This window comes from Chiloscyllium plagiosum, chromosome 23, assembly GCF_004010195.1.
Source record: "Chiloscyllium plagiosum isolate BGI_BamShark_2017 chromosome 23, ASM401019v2, whole genome shotgun sequence".
NCBI classification, from domain to species: Eukaryota; Metazoa; Chordata; class Chondrichthyes; order Orectolobiformes; family Hemiscylliidae; genus Chiloscyllium; species Chiloscyllium plagiosum.
In genome coordinates this window covers 39,777,405-39,798,303 of record NC_057732.1, presented here as the reverse complement: position 1 = coordinate 39,798,303, position 20,899 = coordinate 39,777,405, and the positions used below count along the sequence as shown (strand labels likewise).

Sequence of the window (20,899 nt, the reverse complement as noted above, 5' to 3'; positions counted from 1 at the left end):
GAGCCAGCCAGCAAGCAGGCTTTGAGACCTTGTATTAACTGATAAGTTTGGGTTAGTTATCATCTCGAAGTGAAGATGCTACTGATAAGCAGGAACCTTAAGACTGAAGTTCATATTGAGTTTGAGGGAGGGAGTAATGGGCCTGGGACTATTTTTCAAAACTTGAATTGGGAACAATGAGGGCATGAAAGCAGAATAAAAGCAAAGTTGGCAAATTGGGGTGAAATAATGGAGTGATAAAGATAGTGGTTGCCATTTTATGGAAATCTTTCATAATGCACATTCCAATGAATAAGAAAAATTCCAAGGGATAGGTCCAGCACCATGGTTGGTCATAAAATCAAATTTAAAAGGAGACAAAGTAATTGTCAAAAATAGAAGCTCATGGTGTAGGATTAGTGTATTGCTGTGGAAAGCAGATGGGCCAGCTAACAGAAAACAGACCAGATGTAAATGGGTCATTGGTTAGCACGATGTAATAAATGGTGTGTCAGGGATCAATACTAGAATTTCATTTGTTCATTCCATTTGTGGATGAAGGGTAGGTGGGAAAATACCTTGAGAGGACATGAGGATATTACATGGGATACATATAGGTTTAGTGAGTGGGCAAAGATCTGGCCAATCAAGTACCGTATGGGATCATGTGAAATTGTTCATTTTGGCAGAAAGATTTTTTTTTAATTAGCTAAATAGATTGCAGAGCTGAGACTTAGAGGGGCCTTCGTATTTGAATGAATTAGCATACAGTTTCAGCAATTAATTACAATAGAATATTAACCCAATGAATTATAATTATTAGTCTTGACAGCACAGAGTAATAGTACAGTCCAAGGATGCGCAGGCTAGACTGATTAACCATGGTAAATGTGGGTTTACAGGGATAGAATGTGGGCGCTCTTTAGCAGATTGGTGCAGACCTGATGGCTAAGTAGACACGATCTGCACTGTAGGGATTCTGTGATTCTATATCACCATTGCAAGGGGGATTTAATATAAAAGTAGAGAGTTATGCTCCATTTCAACTGGGAATTGGTGAGACTACATCTGGAGTATTGTGCACTGTACCAGTTGCCTTTTATTTAAGGAAGGATGTAAATGCATTGAAAGCAATTTAGAGCAACTTTACCAAGCAAGTACCTGGAATGGATGTTTGCTTTAAGAGCAAAAGTTGGCTTGCATCTGCTGGAATTTAGAGGAAGAAACAACTTAGCTATGATCCTATGAAATGGCTTGTATCTGTCTTTTGTGCATAACACAGCCTGTGAACTCTGTCTCTAAGATGGAGTGTTTGAAACAAAATGTATAGACCGATTGCAGGGGAAGCTAGGTGAGCATTTGAAGATGAAGGGAATAGATGATTATAATGGTAGATTTAGATGAGGCAAAATAGGAGGAGGTTCAAGTGGAGCATGAACATCATTTGGGATGAACAGCCTGTCTCTGTGCCATATTTTCTGTGGAATCTGTTAATTTGCACAACAGGCCTTAATATCTCTGAGAGCAATTGTATTTGGTGTCACGCATGACAGTACAAGTTAATTAACAAGATGAATTTAGTTAACAATGACAAAAAATTGCTGAAATGCACTTGATTTGTAGAAGCAAATTTGGATGTACCTGTTACAAGGGTATTTGAAGCACTCTTAGAAATGAGCAATGTGCAGGACTCTGAAGAAAGAGAAAGGAAGTGGGGCGAGTTGAATGGCACTATCAAAGGGGAGGCACATGGCATTCATTGCTGTTTCTTCTTTGTCACTGGATTAAAATGCTGGAATAGCCTTAAGCTCTGAGAGTTCCTTGACTGTAAAATACAGGTCCAGCACCACCTGCTCAATGGCAATGTGAAATAGACAATAACAACTGGTCTTGCTAGCAAAGCCCACATCCCAACAATGACTAATTTGTCTTTTAAATTTCATGTTCTTTTGTTGTCCAGTTGAAATTTATTCATGATGTTAAATTAGAATGCAGGAGGAGGAAGCAGAATGCACATACATTACTTCTCTGAACTTGGACAGATTTGTATTCAGTCCCCACTAACCTAATGAAAATGCATTGAAAGCAATTTAGAGTGAGGCAGCTGTATAGGACTTGTTACAACCCACCATCCCATCCTGGCACCCCTGCCATCGCAGGAATTGCAAAACCTGCGCCTACACCACCTCCCTCACCTCCATCCAAGGCCCTAAAGGAGCCTTCCACACCCATCAAAGGATATTGCACATCCACCAATATCACTTATTGTATCCGTTGGTCCCAATGCGGTCTCCACTACATTGGGGAGACTGGACGCCTCCGAGCAGAGCGCTTTAGGGAACATCTCCGGGACACCCACACCAATCAACCACACCGCCCTGTGGCCCAACATTTCAACTCCCCCTCCCATTCTGCCGAGGACATGGAGGTCCTGGGCCTCCTTCACTGCCGCTCCCTCACCACCAGACACCTTGAGGAAGAACGCCTCATCTTCCGCCTCGGAACACTTCAACCCCAGGGCTTCAATGTGGACTTCAACGGTTTCCTCATTTCCCCTTCCCCCATCTCCCCCAGTTCCAAACTTCGAGCTCAGCACTGTCCCCATGACTTGTCCGGACTTGTCCTACCTGCCTATCTCCTTTTCCACCTATCCACTCCACCCTCTCCTCCCTGACCTATCACCTTCATCCCCTCCCCCACTCACCAATTGTACTCTATGCTACTTTCTCCCCACCCCCTCCTCTCATTTATCTCTCCACCCTTCAGGCACTCTGCCTGTATTCCTGATGAAGGGCTTTTGCCCGAAATGTCGGTTTTACTGCTCCTCAGATGCATGAATTGCTGTGCTTTTCCTGCACCACTAATCCAGAATCTGGTTTCCAGCATCTGCAGTCATTGTTTTTACTTTGTTACAATGCATGTGGAGTACTGTGTACATTTTTAAATTTCCATCTCACCTTGTAGCTATTGCTGTGGAATTCAAGAACTTTAATAATTAAAAGAAAAACTTGGAGAGGAGGGAAAACTTCCTTGATCAACATGTTCATTGACTTGACAACATTATTCCTTTATTAGTCATAGGGTTTGGCATGTGCACATCCTGTTTCTCAGCCGCAATTGTATTTTAAAATTTCAAGTAAATTTTTAAAGAGCTACTTATTAATGATAGTCTACTTTGGATCTGTATGATTTTGTTAGAATCCCTGTTCTTTGCAGTTCTGTTGCTCTCAAAGCGTTACTGTTTTCAGAAGTATGTTATCGTGCAAGAGGGACTCGCTGAAAGGTTCCTCATTAGACTGATTTTTCTTATGTTTATCCTTGGAACGTGGTTCTTGATTTGGAAAGTGTCAGTGAAATTATCCTTTATTTGCAAATGATTCATGAAGTTACTTGCATCATTTAAATTTAAATGTGTAAACAAATCTAGAGAAAAGAGGCTCCTTTACCTGAGAGAGCTTTAATTGATCCTTTTCAAATAAAAAAGGTTGGGTAGTCAGTTTGTTCGGGAAAAACTGAACGTGTTTTACCTGGACTGATTTTTCATTTAAATGTCTGACATTCTTGACTGTTCCATTTGGAAAATAGCAATGCAGTAATGTGTAATTGAACCAGACTAAGGTCTCGAGTTTGACTCTCATCTGTGTAGGAGTACTATATTTAGCTTGGGTTGCTCCAAGGTAGGGAAGGATCTCCCAATATCTGTTTGATTCTGCTATTAGGCAGCTGTGAATCATGTAAGTGCAAGCTAGAATGTGATGCTTTCCATGTTAAAAGGAGCTGTTCCTCACTATTTAGGTTTGAAAGAGGCAAAGGAGCAAGGTCATTGCATGTTTGTATCCTAGCAAGAGCCACTTTCTTTTTCATGGGATATAGGCATCAGTGGCAAGGCTAGCTTTTGTTAGACATCCCTAAGTTAGCTTGAACTGAGTGACATTCTTGGTCATTTCAGGAAACAGGAGTCACTCACATTGTTGCTCTGATCAGACCAGGTAAAGATGGCAGATTTCCTTCCTAAATGGCATAAGTGAACCAGATTGGTTACTGCAATGATTGACTGTAGTTTCATGGTCACTGTTACTGAGACATTTTCAAATTCAGATCTTGGTAAATGAATTTAAATTTCACCAGTTGCAATGGTGGGATTTGTATCTCTGACCCCAGAACCTGGACCTCTAGATTATTTGTCCAGTGCCATTACCACTACAATCTCATCCCTTCTCAGTGGATGTGGTGGTAGGAAATTGGACCAAAAGGTTTTGACCTATTTTGATTAATTTTTTAATTTCGTCTGCTGAGACTTGTCGTGCAGAACGTGGCACTGCACCCTTTTTCTCTCTCGACTTATGAAAATGATGTAATCACGGGCTAGAGGTTCAGAAACAGTTGGGAGAACAGAAACAATGGTGAGAGTACAGAGTTTGTGGCAGTGACTGAAGGCAGTGGTTTCAGCCTTTCCAAATTGTTTAACTGGTGAACAACAAGTCTTGATGGTAGTGGTCGTGAGGTGTTGGTGAAAGGGGATAGCTTGGTCACATCAGTGTATATCAGTGGAAGTTGGCAGCATGTCTGAATGATGCTGCCAAAAGGCACATCTTTGGGGACTCTGGATTGGATAGTGTTACAAAGAGTTGCTACAGACAGAATAGGAGAAATGTTAACAAGTAGAAATAGGCCACTTGGCCTCTGAATCTATGCAGGCTTTCTGCAAGATCAGTTTCACAAGTCCCAGCTCCCTCCCCTTTCTCCATGACTGTGTAAAATTTTCTCTTCAGTTACCTAACCATTCCTTTTGAAAGCCATGTTTAAATAGCACTGTTGTGAGCAGTACATTCCAGATATACTTTTCTTTGTACTGCTTTGTTTTGTTGTCTTTATTTGTGTTCTCTATTGATCCTTCCACCCACAGGAGTAATTAATTTCATTCTATCTACTAGAATCTTCATGATTTTGAGCACCTCTATCCAATAGCCCTTCAATTTTCTTTCCTCTAAGGACGAAAATCCAAGCTTCTCTAATTTATCCACATGACTGAAGTCCCTTGTCCCTGGACTGTTCTCAAATCATTTCTGCACCTTCTAAAGCCTTCACAATTCTTTTTTAAGTTCAGATTTGGGACAGTATAATTAAGTCAAGCCAGTGTTTTATGAATGTTAATCTAAACAGAATTTGACTTATTTTTTTATTCCAATAGAATAGACTCACTATGCTTTATTGCAGAGCAGAGGCATTGGAGGAACTTGATGCAAGCATAGAAACGTAAAATATGAGCAAAAATAGGCAATTCAACCTCTTGAGCTTGCTTTGCCATTAAATATGATCACATGGTCTGTCTGTGTTTCGAATTCCACTAGTTACTAGTATGTTGATTTCAACTATATTATCTTAAACCTCAAATGTCTGCATTAGCGAATGGATTTGGAAAGAGGAGACAGCTCTGCAGGCATATCAAGAGTTGAAAGTATGGACAAAAAAGAAGAAATTCTGTTGATCAAGAATCTGATAGTTCTTTTGGTCTTTGGCAGTGAAGTCATGTTATCAATAGACTGTCCTCAATTCAGGAGCTGGTCATTTGGATCCTGTTCTTCACTTGTACTTGCCAGAATCTGAATCTTGTCTTTTTTTTGACTCTGCATGAAAGGTTGAGACACCTGTCTTAGCTTTTAGGCTTTTTTGAGGCCTGCCTGCATCTGCCCCCTCATTCCAAGCTGTGGATGTTTTCAGTTCAGAGGCATCTGGTGCCTGCTTGTCTCTCAAAATATCATATCCAGCTTCTCCAAAAGTTACATAATGTATAACAGAAAAGTAAACAATACTTGCTTCTAACTTTGACATTGGAGTTGAGGGGAAAAAAAACCGCCTGGTTCATTCTTTACACTGTCCAAACTTTCATTTTTCCTAGTTAATACTCCAAAGAAATATGGATTAATTACAATTCACTTCAGTCATCCCTCGGTCATCTTAACTCCAGTGGAAATAGGCCTGGCTTGTCCAGTGTGTCCTCATAAGACAACCGATGCATTCCAGTTATTCATTTAGAGACCTCCTGTGAACCACCTCCAGTGTAGTTAAAATAATCCTTGGAGAGACCAAAACTGCAAGCAGTATTCAAAATGGGATCTCACCGAATATAACTGAAGCATATGATCACATTTTTATATTTGCCTCCACTCCTAATGAAGAATCAAGTCCCATTGGCCTACTTGCTGTACCTCCATACCTAGTTATTGAGACTCGGGTGAGTCCAGAATTATGGGACAACATTTTAAAATTATGGATGACCTTTTTAGGACAGATAAGCAAAATGGTTTGAGCATTGTGCAACTTTTGAACTCTGCCTCAGAAGGTGATGGAATTGAGGGTATAGAATATCTTTTAAGCTGGAAGTGGTTGAGCAAGTAAATGAAAGATTAGATTTGAGGTAGATGGGAACATCGGATCCAACCCCTAACAGGTGGTTTTATTGAATCGTGGAGTAGATTCAATGGTCCAAATGGCACATGTGTTCCTGATACATATATATGAACAGCTTCACATTTTCTCACATTATGGTCTATTAGACTTTTGTCCACTCGTCATTCTATCAATATGTCTGCAACCTCTTTGTCATCTTCATAGCATACTTTTCTACCTGCCTTTGTGTTGTCCACTTCTCTCCGCTAAGTCATTAATGTGAATCATAAATACCTGAGTCTCCAGGACTGTCGCAGACTACTCCACTCAGCTGGCCATTCAAACAAGGGCGTATTTATATATTCTGTTTTGTCAGCCAGATAATATTAGGTCCTTGCTCATGTTACCTCTGACACCATGAGCTTTTATTTCCCTCCACTTCTGTTGTAGCATCTTGACTAATGCCTTCTGGAAATCGAAGTACAATGCATTTACAGACTCCCCTTAATCCACAGCACATGTATCTCTTTCAAAGAATTCTAGTTAATTAAAATAATTTCCCTTTGATCGAGCCATACTGATTCTTCCAGATTGCCTTAAGTTTCTCAAATGCCCAGCTGTAACCTCTTTCACGATCTCCATGGCAGGCATGAAACTTACTGGGCTGCAGTTTCCTGTTTTGTACCTCCTTGTCATCTTGAATAGAAGGGTTATATTAACTACTTTTCAACTCTGGTACTTTGCTGAATCTAAGGAATTGTTCAAAACTAATGGCAATGCTTCTATCCCTGATTAGTCTGTGCTTTTATGACCCTGGGATGAAATCCATTTGGACCTGGAGACTTATCAGCCTGCACCTCTATCAATAGTTTGCTCACTATTGTTTCCCTTGTGATTGTAGCTTCAAAACCTCTTCTTTCCCTCCACCTCTTGATTTACAATATAATGGTAATTTTTTGTACACTCCATTCTGAAAACAAACAAAATATTTATTCATTTCGTCTTCTATTTCCTTATCGACTATAAACTCCATCTCTCTCTAGAAGATGGGCACTCGCTTTACTCTGTTCTCCCTCCCTTTTTAGATAACTGTAGAAACTCTTACCTATTTTTACATTTCCAGCTATCTTTTCATGCTCTAATTTGTTTCTCCTGATTCTTTGTTCTCAGAATGACTAAATAATGGCAATCTTCTGACCTTTTAATTCTTTTTAAACTGCAGAGAGAACAGTGAGTTGCAGTGCACCATTGTCACAGTTGCAGAGAATGAAAATAGGTAAATAGACATAATTTGTCATATTTGCAGTTCATATTGTAACAAAAAACTGCATCAAATAATCGGTTATCTCTATTATGACATCCTTGCTGTTGAGTTCTGCACTACCTATTTAACAATAAAACGTCAGTGAGACGAGAGCTGCAAGAGCTACTAATTTCCTTGTAAGATGATAGGCATGATATTTGTTATTCCTCGTAATCAATTGGCTGATTTCATTAAGTATTGAAAGTGAACTTTGAGGTTGAATGAGTATATGGAAATCTGTTTTGATTTGTCCTTCTGGTATGTGTCAATTTTGAAAATCGAGTACTTTTGTTTTTAATCGATCCCATACTCAACAAGTGAAAGCTAGTAGGAGTTGAGATTGACATGCAAGCAAAACTAACAGAAAAATGAAAATACTTGAATGAACAAAAGGAAGTTACTGTAACACCCTTGTTTCATCTCATTGTCATGTGCAGATTCACTAATTCAAAGTAGATAGAGACTCATATGGAGCATGAATGCTGGCAAAGATGTTTTATGTTGAATAGCATGTTGGTGAATTGTAGACTGTGTAATGTGATGAATATTTATGTACTATTATTGTTGCTTTATCCTAGATTTCTTCTGGTTTTCTTTAGATTTGATTGCCACCTGGCAATTTTATTTAACTTTTTGGCATGTGCCATTTTGGGTCACTGCCATTGAAATTCATTAATGTTGGACTGTGAGTGGAGGTTGTAGCAAGAATAGTTTGTAAGCTGTCAGTGTTGTTTGCCAGAATGTCAAGCTGTAGCGTATTGCAGAGGCATCCTAGCCAATGCCAGATTTCTATATGAACATCCTTTTCGGATGAGGAAGGACTGTATTGCTGCAATCATTTTGTTATATTCTGACCTGCCTCCAGTTTGTGGGAATGACTCCCCCAATCAAAACAAATCTACTCCGTTTGTAACCTTAACACACACTGTTGAATATGAGCTATTTCTGAAGTAAGGCTGTTACCTCCCCTGTAACAGATTGATGCTGTGGAAACTGATTTGCCACTTTATGTATGCAATCAGTTTAATGCAGTCCTTTCATGCTTTCAGACTCAGCTGATTTCTTTAAATAAATATTTAACTTTGAATTAGCTGTTTTTATATGAAAATGTCTTTAATTTTGAAATGCAACTTTCTTAGAAATCACTGTGAAGGCCTTTGGTACAGGCATTGCAACATTTTCTCATTTAAGCTGTTCCAGGTAATAGAGGGAAGTTCCTGTGTACGTTGTCCCACCCACTACGGAACGATCCCTTGGGAGTCCGAGAACAATACTTTACTTTTGCATTTGAACCAATCATTTCATGCCTCTGATTTGCTTGTGATCGCTCACAATACAGCTCTCCAACTACTGTACTTAGTGCTTGGTATGCAGTTCATTATTTTGAAGTCCAATCATTGTTCTGTAGGGGAGCATAACTGTCAATTTGTTTCATAAAAAGGCTGCAGGAATGAGCTATTATGGTGTGTGGTTATTGTGAAGTATTCTCTGCTGTTCATATGGTAAGGATTGTTATTTTAATGTCCCAATAGAAGTTTGATCTGAAGGTTGGCATCTCTGGCAATGTAGCAATCCCTCAGTACTGCCTGCAAGTCTCAGCTTAAATTATGTGTTGAACACAAACATTTAGTTTGAATCCACAGTTGTTTTAACTGAATCAGAAGTGGCTAGAATGGGTCCAAGTGTACCTGTACTCGCTCGAAATTGGGGTGCAAGGTGGTGATGCTAGCAACCAGCAAACAGGAGACTAACATCCCATCTTTCAAGACTGAGTTTGAAGAGAACCAGGACTGAAAATGTATAGTTCATGATACTGCTTAATTTCCTGGTGTACCAAATATTCTTTGTCTAAAAGTATTTTATTTGGAATGTTTCTTAAAATGGAAATTTACAGTTAGGTTTTGGGGGATTAGATTAGATTCCCTACAGTGGGGAAACAGGCCCTTCGGCCCACCAAGTCCACACCGACCCTCCGGAGAGAAACCCACCCCCCCTATATTTACCTTTGACTAATCCACCTAACACTACGGGCAATTTAGCATGGCCAATTCACCTAACGTGCACATCTTTTGGACTGTGGGAAGAAACCGGAGCACCCAGAGGAAACCCATGCAGACACTGGGAGAACGTGCAAACTCCACACAGACAGTTGCCCGAGGCAGAAATTGAACCTGGGACCCTGGTGCTGTGAGGTGGCAGTGCTAGCCACCATGGATCATGGATCTTGATCTTTTTCTGATGGAGATGCTTGCTTATTTGTCATAGCTTAATTTTGGGTCAGCAATTTGGTGATAGAGTTTGACTGTAAATATTTTTTTTCAAAAACTGACTTTTAAGTTTGGAGTAAAGTTGCTTTTGGGAGGTTTTTGTTTCTGTAGGTCCTAAAGTTGCTTTGAGACAAAAGCTGCTCTATTCTTTTTGTAAACTGTTCAGTGGTTCCAGTAAAGTTACCATATTTTAGGCAAAGATAAATTTTAAGTAGTTATGACGTGCAAATATAGTTAGTTAAGCATTGGCGACCAGATCATGTATCAAAGATATTCATGTTAGCCTGGTCAAAAGCTCCAGTATTTAAAATACATTGAGTTTTGGTTCAATATATGGCTGTATGAGGGAGTAGCACTTATACCTGATATTACTTATATCCTTAACTGTCAGAATCGAGCAAAACAACCTCACTGGCTTAGATTGGTTATCTCCGGTTTGCTTCCAGTTCCTCGGGCTGGTGTGGCCAGAAACAGGGAGACAATGGACTGGAACGTGTAGTTGGGGAACTGGTGCAGGAAGCAAGGATTTAAGTTCTTGGATCACTGGGGTATATTTTGTGGTAAGCATAAATTCTGCAAGAGAGACAGCTTGCACCTTAATAGGTTAGGGTCCAGCATTCTGGCAGGCAGGTTTTCTACTGCAACACCGCTACATTTAAACTAAGTAGCGGGGGGAGGGGACAAACTGGATGTTTAAAAAGGAAATTGAAGGGAAAGTTAGAACAAGAGAAGTCAAGAAAGATAACTGTATCAATGAGGCAGAAAATTTGGAAAGGGATCATGCTGTAAGGTTGAGTGAAATAGGGGTTGATGGGAAGAGTGAGAGCAGTAACAAATTAAAAATACTATACATGAATGCACGAAGCATTAGACATAAGATGGATGAGCTTGAGGCTCCTTTGGAAATTGGCAGATATGATATTGTGGGGATAACTGAGACATGGCTTCAAGTGGACACGGACTGGGAAATGAATATTCAAGGCTACACGTGCTATCGTAAGGACAGACTGACGGGCAGAGGGGGTGGGGTGGCCTTGTTGGTAAGGGAGATAATTCAGTCCATTGCGCGGGGGGACCTAGAGTCAGGGGATGTAGAGTCAGTGTGGACAGAGCTGCGAAATACTCAGGGAAAAAGACCCTCTTGGGAGTCATCTGCAGGCCCCCAAACAGTAGTCTGGATGTCGGATGCAAGTTGAATCAGGAGCTGAAATTGGCCTGTCGCAAAGATGTTACTACAGTTGTTATGGAGGATTTTAACATGCAGGTAGACTGGGAGAATCAAAATGGTATTGGACCTCAAGAAAGAGACTTTGTGGAGTGCCTCAGAGATGGATTATTAGAGCAGCTGGTGCTGGAGCCGACCAGGGAGAAGGCAATTCTGGATCTGGTATTGTGTAACGAACCAGAATTGGTCAGAGACCTCGAAGTGAAGGAGCCATTGGGAAGTAGTGACCATAATACAATAAGCTTCAATCTGCAATTTGAGAGGGAGAGGGTACAATCGGAAGTGACAATATTTCTGTTGAATAAAGGGAACTATGGAGCTATGAGAGAGAAGCTGGCCAAAGTTCAATGGTGCAATACCTCAGCAGGGATGACCGTGGAGGAACAATGGCGGATAGTTCTGTGTATAAGTTGCAGGATCAGTTCATTCCTAAAAGGAAGAAAGACCCCAGGAGGAGGCAGGGGCGGCCGTGGCTGACGAGGGAAGTAAAGAAACATATAAAGTATAACATAGCAAAGATAAGTGGGAAAACAGAGGACTGGGAAGCTTTTAAAGAGCAACAGAGGATGACTAAGAAGGAAATACGCAGAGGAAAAATGAGGTACAAGGGTAAACTGGCCAAGAATATTAAGGAGGACAGTAAAAGCTTTTTTAGGTATGTGCAAGGCAAAAAAATGGTTAGGACTAAAATTGGGCCCTTGAAGACAGGTAATTATAGACCAGTTAGTCTGACCTCAGTGGTGGGAAAGATGCTGGAGTCTATTATAAAGGATGAAATTCCGGTACATCTGGATAGTAGTAACAGGATAGGACAGAGTCAGCATGGGTTTATGAAGGGGAAATCATGCTTGATTAATCTTGAATTTTTTGAGGATGTAACTCTGAAGATGGACGAGGGAGATCCAGTAGATGTAGTGTGCCTGGACTTTCAGAAAACTTTTGATAAAGTCCCACGCAGGAGGTTAGTGAGTAAAATTAGGGTGCATGGTATTGGGGGCAAAGTACTAGATTGGATTGAAAATTGGTTGGCTGATAGGAAATAAAGGGTAGTGATAAACGGTTCAGTTTCGGAATGGCAGGCAGTGACCAGTGGAGTACCGCAGGGATCCGTGCTGGGACAGCAGCTTTCGACAATATATGTTAATGATATAGAAGATGGTATCAGCAATAACATTAGCAAATTTGCTGATGATACAAACCTGGGTGGCACGGTGAAATGTGATGAGGATGTTAGGAGATTGCAGGGTGACCTGGACAAGTTAGGTGAGTGGTCAGATGCATGGCAGATGCAGTTTAATGTGGATAAATGTATGGTTATCCACTTTGGTCGCAAGAACAGGAAGGCAGATTACTACCTCAATGGAATCCATTTAGGTTAAGGGGCAGTACAGAGATCTGGGTGTTCTTGTACACCAGTCAATGCAGGTACAGCACAGGTAGTGAAGAAGGCTAATAGCATGCTGGCCTTCATAACAAGAGGGATTGAGTATAGAAGCAGTATAGAAGCAAAGAGGTGCTTCTGCAACTTATAGGGCCTGGTGAGACCACACCTGGAGTACTGTGTGCAGTTCTGGTCTCCAAATTTGAGGAAAGACATTCCTTTGCCCCAGAGGGCAGTGGAGGCCCAGTCTCTAGATTCGTTTAAGAAAGAGTTGGAAAGAGCTCTCATGGATAGTGGAATCAAGGGTTATGGAGATAAGACAGGAAGAGGACACTGATTAGGAGTGATCAGCCATGATCATATTGAATGGCAGTACAGGCTCGAAGGGCTGAATGGCCTACTCCTGCACCTATTGTCTATGGATTTAATAACATTGTCTGTTTCAAATTGTTGCTGATTGCCCTTTAATTTCTATTCATCCCACATGCACTTCAGATAACAATCGTCTCTGATTGTTTTCCAGGTTTGCAAATTGCTCTACCAAACTCAGTGCAGTGTGAAGAGGGTGTGAACCCTTCAGATACTAATGAAAAAGAATTTTTGATGTCAATCTGAAGAAAAAATATAGTTAGATGTACAGCATGGAAACAGACCCTTCAGTCCAACCTGTCCATGCCGACCAGATATCCTGACCCAATCTAGTCCCACCTGCCAGCACCTGGCCCATATCCCTCCAAACCCTTCCTATTCATATACCCATCTAGATATTTTTTAAATGTTGCAATTGTATTGGCCTCCACCACTCCCTCTCGCAGCTCATTCCAGCACGTACCACCCTCTGCGTGAAAACGTTGCCCCTTAGGTCTCTTTTATATCTTTCCCCTCTCACCGTAAACCTATGCCCTCTCGTTCTGGACTCCCCCATCCCAGGGAAAAGACTTGGTCCATTTACCCTATCCATGCCCCTCATGATTTTATGAACCTCTATAAGGTCACCCCTCAGCCTGCACTCCAGGGAAACTAACCCTAGCCTATTCAACCTCTCCCTATAGCTCAAATCCTCCAACCCTGGCAACACCCTTGTAAATCTTTTCTGAACCTTTTCAAGTTTCACAACATCTTTCCAATAGGAAGGAGGCGAGAATTGCACACAATATTCCAACAGTGGTCTAACCAATGTCCTGTACAGCTGCAAGATGACCTCCCAATTCCTGTACCCAATATTCTGACCAATAAAGGAAAGCATACCAAATGCCGCCTTCACTACCCTGTCTACCTGCGATTCCACTTTCAAGGTGCTATGAACCTGCAGTCCAAGCTCTCTTTGTTCAGCAACACTCCCTAGGACCTTACCATTAAGTGTATAAGTCCTGCTCAGATTTGATTTCCCAAAATGCAGCACCTCGCATTTATCTAAATTAAACTTCCATGTCTCAGCCCATTGGCCCATTTGATCAAGATCCTGTTGTAATCTGAGGTAACCTTCTTTGCTGTCCACAACACCTCCAATTTTGGTGTCACCTGCAAACTTACTAACTATACCTCTTATGCTCCCATCCAAATCATTTATATAAATGATGAAAAGTCATGGACCCAGTACCGATCCTTGTGGCACTCCACTGATCACAGGCCTCCAGTCTGGAAAACAACCCTCCACCGTTGCCTTCTATCTTCTGCTTTTGTGCCAGTTCTGTATCAAATGGCTAGTTCTCCCTGTACTCCATGAGATCTAACCTTGCTAACCAGTCTAACATGGGGAACCTTGTCGAAGTCCATATAAATCACGTCTACCGCTCTGCCCTCATCAATCATCTTTGTTACTTCTTCAAAAAACTTAATCAAGTTTGTGAGACAGGATTTCCCACGCACAAAGCCATGTTGGACTGTCTCTAATCAGTCCTTGCCTTTCCAAATACATGTACGTCATGTCTCTCAGGATTCCCTTCAACAACTTGCCCACCACTGACGTCAGGCTCGCTGATCTATAGTTCCGTGGCTTGTCCTTACCACCTTTCTTAAACAGTGGCACCACGTTAGCCAACTTCCAGTCTTCCAGCACCTCACCTGTGACTATCGATGATACAAATATCTCCGCAAGAGGCCCAGCAATGACTTCCCTAGCCTCCTAGAGAGAGCTTGGGTGCACCTGATCAGGTCCTGGGGATTTATCCACTTCTTTGCAATTTAAGACATCCAGCACTTCCTTCTCTGTGACATGGCCATATTTCAAGATGTCACCATTCTATATCTTCTATGTCCTTTTCCACAGTAAACACTGCAGTATACTTGTTTAGTATCTTTCCCCCCCCCTCCCCGTCCCTGCGGCACCACATAAAGGTCGCCTTGCTGATCTTTGAGGGGCAGAAGTGAGGATTGCAAATGCTGGAAACCAGAGTTTAGATCAGTGATGCTGGAAAAGCACAGCAGGTCAGGCAGCATTTGAGGAGCAGGAAAATCAACGTTTCAGGCAAAAACCCTTCATCAGGAATAGAGGCAGGAAGCCTTCAGGGTGTAGAAGCTTCCTGCCTCTATTCCTGATTAAGGGCTTTTACCTGAAACTTCTATTTTCCTGCCCCTCGGATGCTGCCTGACTGGCTGTGCTTTTCCAGCACCATTCTGATCTAAACTCTGATCTTTGAGGGGCCCTATTCTGTCCCTAATCGCCCTTTTGTCCTTAATGTATTTACAAAAACCCTTTGGATTCTCCTGAACTCTATTTGCCAAAGCTATCTCCTGTCCCCTTTCTGCCCTCCCGATTTCCCTCTTGAGTATACTCCTACTTCCTTTATACTCTAAGGATACACTCTATCTATCCTGTCTATACCTGACATATGCTTCCTTCTTTTCCTTCAATTTCTTTAGTCATCCAGCATTCCCTATACCTACCAGCCTTCCCTTTCTCCCTGACAGATCACTATACTCTTGTTATCTCATTTCTGAAGGCTTCTCATTTTCCAGCCGTCCTGCAAACATCTGCCCCCACACAGCTTTTGAAAGTTCTTGCCTAATACTGTCAAAATTGTCCTTTCTTCAATTTTTGGTCTATCCTTTTCCATCACTATTTTAAAACTAATAGAATTAAGGTTGCTGGCCCCAAAGTGCTCCACCACTGACACCTCAGTCACCTACCCTGCCTTATTTCCCAAGAGTAAGATAAGTTTTTGCACCTTCTCTAATAGTTCTCAAGGTCTGACCCTTCAGCATGCCATCATGTATCTATCAATTCTTAGTGATTTAAACTTGGATCATAGAACCATAAGATATAGAAACCCAATCGTGCCATTCACCCCATCAAGTCTGCTCTGCCATTCAATCATGGATGATAGGTTTCTCAACTCCATTCATTTACCTTCTCCCTGTAACTTTTGAACCCCTTGCTAATCAAGAACTTATCTGTCTTAACTGCACAATTAAATGTACAGAATTTCTGATGCTATAATTGGACTTCGATACCAAAGCTGGGTGTTATTAATGGAAGTTGACAATTGACACGAGGCTCATGAGGTTGCCAATGGGAAGCCTGCAAATAGGAGTAAAGGGGGAGGTGAGAGACTAGGATTGTTTCTTGGGGAAGCATTACAGCTGGTTCTTTGGCTGTGCCTGGATAGCTGAGCATGGAACCAGGCAAGTGTAACCTTACCCATCTAGATAGTGATTTAGATTTAGATTAGATTTAGATTTAGATTAGATTACATTACAGTGTGGAAACAGGCCCTTCAGCCCAACAAGTCCACACCGACCCGCCGAAGCGAAACCCACCCATACCCCTACATTTACCCCTTACCTAACACTACAGGCAATTTAGTATGGCCGATTCACCTGACCCTGCACATCTTTGGATAGTGGGAGGAAACCGGAGCACCCGGAGGAAACCCACGCAGACACGGGGAGAACGTGCAAACTCCACACAGTCAGTCGCCTGAGGCGGGAATTGAACCCGGGTCTCTGACGCTGTGAGGCAGCAGTGCTAACCACTGTGCCACCGTGCCGAGAAGCATTCGAGGATGTGGCTGACAACCAAATTCAGCATGTCGGTTAAGAAAGATCCAGAATTAACCTGAAATTCTGAACAGTTTTGACAGGTGACAGCAGAACCTGATAGCATTTTATATAGCCAAGTCAGATCTGACAGTGTATGGCTCAATGAGTTTCTAACATGTCTGTGTTCACTTGGCTTTTTGTACAGTTAATGATGAGTTTAATTATTTGGGGAATCAAACTTTCTCAGCACCAGGGAAAACTGGAAATGAGTTGTGACCCTTTGTCAAAATTGTGTTTTGCGGAAGGGTCACTTGACCCAAAACGTTAACTCTGATTCTCTCCACAAGTGCTGCCAGACCTGAGCTTTTCCAGGAATTTCTATTTTTGTCAGTGTTGAAATAGTAAGTTGAATTGGGACATAGCAGTAAAGTGATCAATCTGTACTATTGAGGTGGGGGAAAGATTGGGGGACAAGAAAAGTACTTGAGGTGGATGGTGGTGATGGAGCTGGGGTGTGGGGGTCCCTAAATAGCCAATCCTGGTTATATATCCTCAGTTTTGCACCTTTTATATGCACTGACTCTTCATGCCCAGCTATCCTTCACGGCAACTCCAGTGTTATTTTGCTAATGGGCATGTTTTGCATGCAAATTAAAGTATTTATTTTAATGGAAGCCACATGTCACGTCTAGCCAGAGAACCAACCTCGAGCAGCTAATTTTGCAAAGCTGCATTAGCTCCTTCAGGACTTGGCTGGTATCTCTTTTCTCTCAAGACACATTGGGTGGGAACTGACCAGATATAGTCCCATTTGCTGACTTCCATCTCAGTGGTCTCATTCATACAGTCATATCCCACAACCAGCATCAGTGAACTAGTTAGGGAGGAACCACATGTTTGTCTGTGAGGCACCATGTTCATATTTCCATAAGACACTTCATTGTTTTTACTGCATGATCTCAGGAGAAAACTATTGTAATACTTTAACTCAAAAAGTACTTTGTCGTTTTCTTCAGAGATAACTCAGAACTTGAAACCTGCTCCTAACATTCGATTTACCAACTCCTGCGTCTGTTTTGATTTATGGGTTGGCACCCTTTCCAAATTGACTTTTTGGAAGAGTTTGTCTTGAATATTGAGCAGCAATCCTTGGTGTTTAAGTTTGGCTGAAACACAAAAAAAATCCCTTTCACAAGAAGGATTTGGCATTAGTGATGCAGTAAAAGTCTAGTATAATACTATTTTGTTGCTCATCCAATTGTGTATTGATTACATTGATACAAAATTGGCTTGACGGGAGGTGACAGAGGGTGGTAGAGGGTTGTTCAAACTGGAGGCCTGTGACCAGTGGTGTGCTGCAAGGATCGGTGCCAGGTCCACTGTTGTTTGACATTTATGTAAGTGATTTGGATGAGAAAATAGGAACCATAGTTGATAAGTTTGTGGATGATACAAAGTTGTAGTGGTCAGTGAGGGTTATCTAAAAGTACAACAGGATCTTGATCAAGTGGACCAATGAATGGCAGATGGAGTTTAATTTAGATAAATGAGGTGTTGTAATTTGGTAAAACTAACCAGGGCAGTACTTAAACAGATAATGGTAGGTCACTGGGGAGTATTGTCAAACAGACACCTAGGGTTGCAGGAGGACAGGGTGGCAAACAATGCGTTTGGCACATTTCTCTTCACCGGTTAGTGCATTGAGTACAGAAGTTGGATTGTCATGTTATGGCTATACAAGACATTGATATGGTGACATTTGGAGACAGCATATAATTCTGGTCATCCTGCCAAAGGAAGAGTTATTAAACTTGCAAGGTTGCAAAAAAAGATTTACAGGCAAGTTAGTGAGACTGAAGGATTTGAGTTATGAGGAGAGACTGGATTGTCTGAGACTTTGTTCCCTGGAATGTTTGAAATTATTGGGTGACCTTAGAGGTTTATAAAATAATGTGTAGGTAAGGTGAATAGCCAAAGTGATTTCCCCAAGGAGCCCAAAAGTAGACGGCATAGGTTTAAGGTGAGAGTGGTTATATTTAAAACGGGACCTGATGGGCAACTTTTTCCACACAGATGGCAGTGTGCATGTGGAATGAGCTGCCAGAGGAAATTGTCGAGGTGGGTGCAATTACAGTACATAAAATTGATCTGGATGAGTTCATGGATAAGCAAGGTTTAGAGGGATATGGGTCAAACACAGGCAAATGGGGCTAGTTCAGTTTTGGAAACCTAGTCAGCATGGACAAGTTGGGCCAAAGTTTCCTTGCTGTATGACTTGGACTGTAAATGCTCATGGCCCCATTGTACAGTGGAAGCACAAATAGGATAGTTCCTGGATGTCCAACAGGCTAATCTTGTGTGTTGTCCCCAATGAACCGCCATGGCTTCAAGTTAAGTTTCAGTCCTGCTGCCATTTAACTCAATCACTTGAGACCTTGGCGTGCAGGTTCATATCTCCTTGAAAGTAGAGTTACAGGTTGATAGGATAGCAAAGGTGGCACTTGGGATGCTTTCCTATATTGGTCAGTGTATTGATTACAGGAGTTGGAAGGTCATGTTGTGGCTGTACAAGACATTGATTAGGCCACTTTTGGAATATTGTGTGCAATGATGTTGTGAAACTTGAAAGGGTTCAGAAAGGATTCAGAAGGATTTGAGCTATAGGGAGAGGTTGAATAGGCTAGGGCTGTTTTCCCTGGAGCGTCAGAGGCTGAGGGGTGACCTTATAGAGGTTTATAAAAATCATGAGGGGCATGGATACGATAAATAGACAAGGTCTTTTGCCTGGGGTGGAGGATGTGGTGGAGGCGAGTACAATTGCAACATTTAAAAAGCATTTGAATGGGTATATGAATAGGAAGAGTTTGGAAGGATATAGGCCAGGTGCTGGTAGATGGGACCAGATTGTGTTGGGATATCTGGTCGGCATGGATGAGTTGGACCAAAGGGTCTGTTTCTGTGCTATACATCTATGATTCTGTGAAGATGACTTTCTTTCACTCGAGTGTTCTTAGTGCCGAGGTGGCTTAGTAGTCCAATTTCGGATCTGCAAGTCTTGCTACCAATATAGCCAATGATGTTTGCCTGAGTAAGTGAAATGCTTGCTGTTTCCCATGCTCCTTCTGTTTGCACTTGTTCTCCAACTAAGCCTGGCAAGGATGCTTAAATGGTTCACTCTTTCATGGATGCTTTTTCAAATTAGACAGTCTTTGGCTAGAGATTCTTTCAAGCCAGTGTGGTTGCTTTTTTTCTTTTGAGGAAAGTTTTGGGAAAGTTTTGAGAAAGTCCTTGAAGTGTTTGGAGTGACAAAGCTCAAATCAGATTACAAATGTTACATCAGGCATATGGATGATGTGGCTTGCCCAACACAGAATCTGGTTATGACCAGTGTACTGGTGATGTCGGCCTGAGAGACGACACTGTTGGAATGGCTATCCTGAAAATTTTGTGGAGGATATATTTAATTTCAGGTATCTGCTGTACATTGATCACCTCTGCATGTGGGAGGATTGGTAACATTGCTGTCCTGTAGACCAGCTTAATGTCAATTTTGAGATTGCCAAATGTTGCTCTGGCACACTAGAAACTCTGCCTCTTTGCACTCATGAATGCCTATAAGCACACTATAGCTCAGTGGAAGTTGGGGTGGCCTTGGTTGTGAACTGGAAGTGATGCAGCTTGAACAGTTTCCTGCTGGTCCTGTAGAGAAGCTCTGCTCTAGTGGGAATGGTACAGAGAAAATATAAAGTACAATTTTAGCAACTTCATCATAAAAAAAGTATCACACTGAAATATATTGGCGTTCGTAAGTGTTTCTTGTAATTACAGAAAATCTGTCTAGTGACTAGTGAATTCTCTAACTGTAGTTTTTAAGCAGTTGAATTCTGTTTCACCCATTGTCATGGCCTGTAATTTGATTACTTTTCAAAATCTCAAGTAAATATGTGAGGAATGAGATCAGAGGCATCGGTCAGGTAGTTCAATTTGTGAAATTGATATTCTGCATTAGCAGAAGTGAACTAAGGTGGTGGGAAATTGTACTTAGCATTTTGAAACATTGGCTTGTGTTTGCATTCTCTCTCAAAACAAAACTTCCCTCAAGTTAAGTATGCTACCATGGATAATTCCTGAAAAAAAGACTTTTCTGCAGTATGCAGCATACATAATAATCCCTTTTATTCTTCAGACCAGTTCTTTGTTCTGTCCTGAAAATACTGTTAACGTAGGTTTGGGCAGGGAAGGAACCATGCCCAAACCATGATTCTACTCCCATCTTGTCCCTATAAACTTCTCTATACGTGTTCTCAGATATTACTCTGCAACAGTGGTTGTTTTCTTTTGTCCCCCTGCACTTAACCTTTCTTTGCCTACAC

The 20,899-nt window shown here is 41.5% G+C and overlaps 1 protein-coding gene across 2 annotated transcripts in view; it reads left to right on the top strand.

Annotated features, from left to right (window-relative positions):
- The window catches only part of ube2h (ubiquitin-conjugating enzyme E2H (UBC8 homolog, yeast)), a 70,311-nt gene that overhangs the window by 29,752 nt on the left and 19,660 nt on the right, over window positions 1–20,899 (top strand). Inside the window, exon 1 of one of the 2 annotated variants that reach the window (XM_043714008.1) lies at window positions 7,624–7,645. The exons of the other annotated variant lie outside the window; for it this stretch is intronic. Within the exon in view, the coding sequence (XP_043569943.1) occupies window positions 7,636–7,645 (10 nt within the window). The 5' untranslated portion in view covers window positions 7,624–7,635. Of the gene's footprint in view, window positions 1–7,623; window positions 7,646–20,899 lie in introns of those variants that run through there. 2 annotated transcript variants of the gene reach the window in all.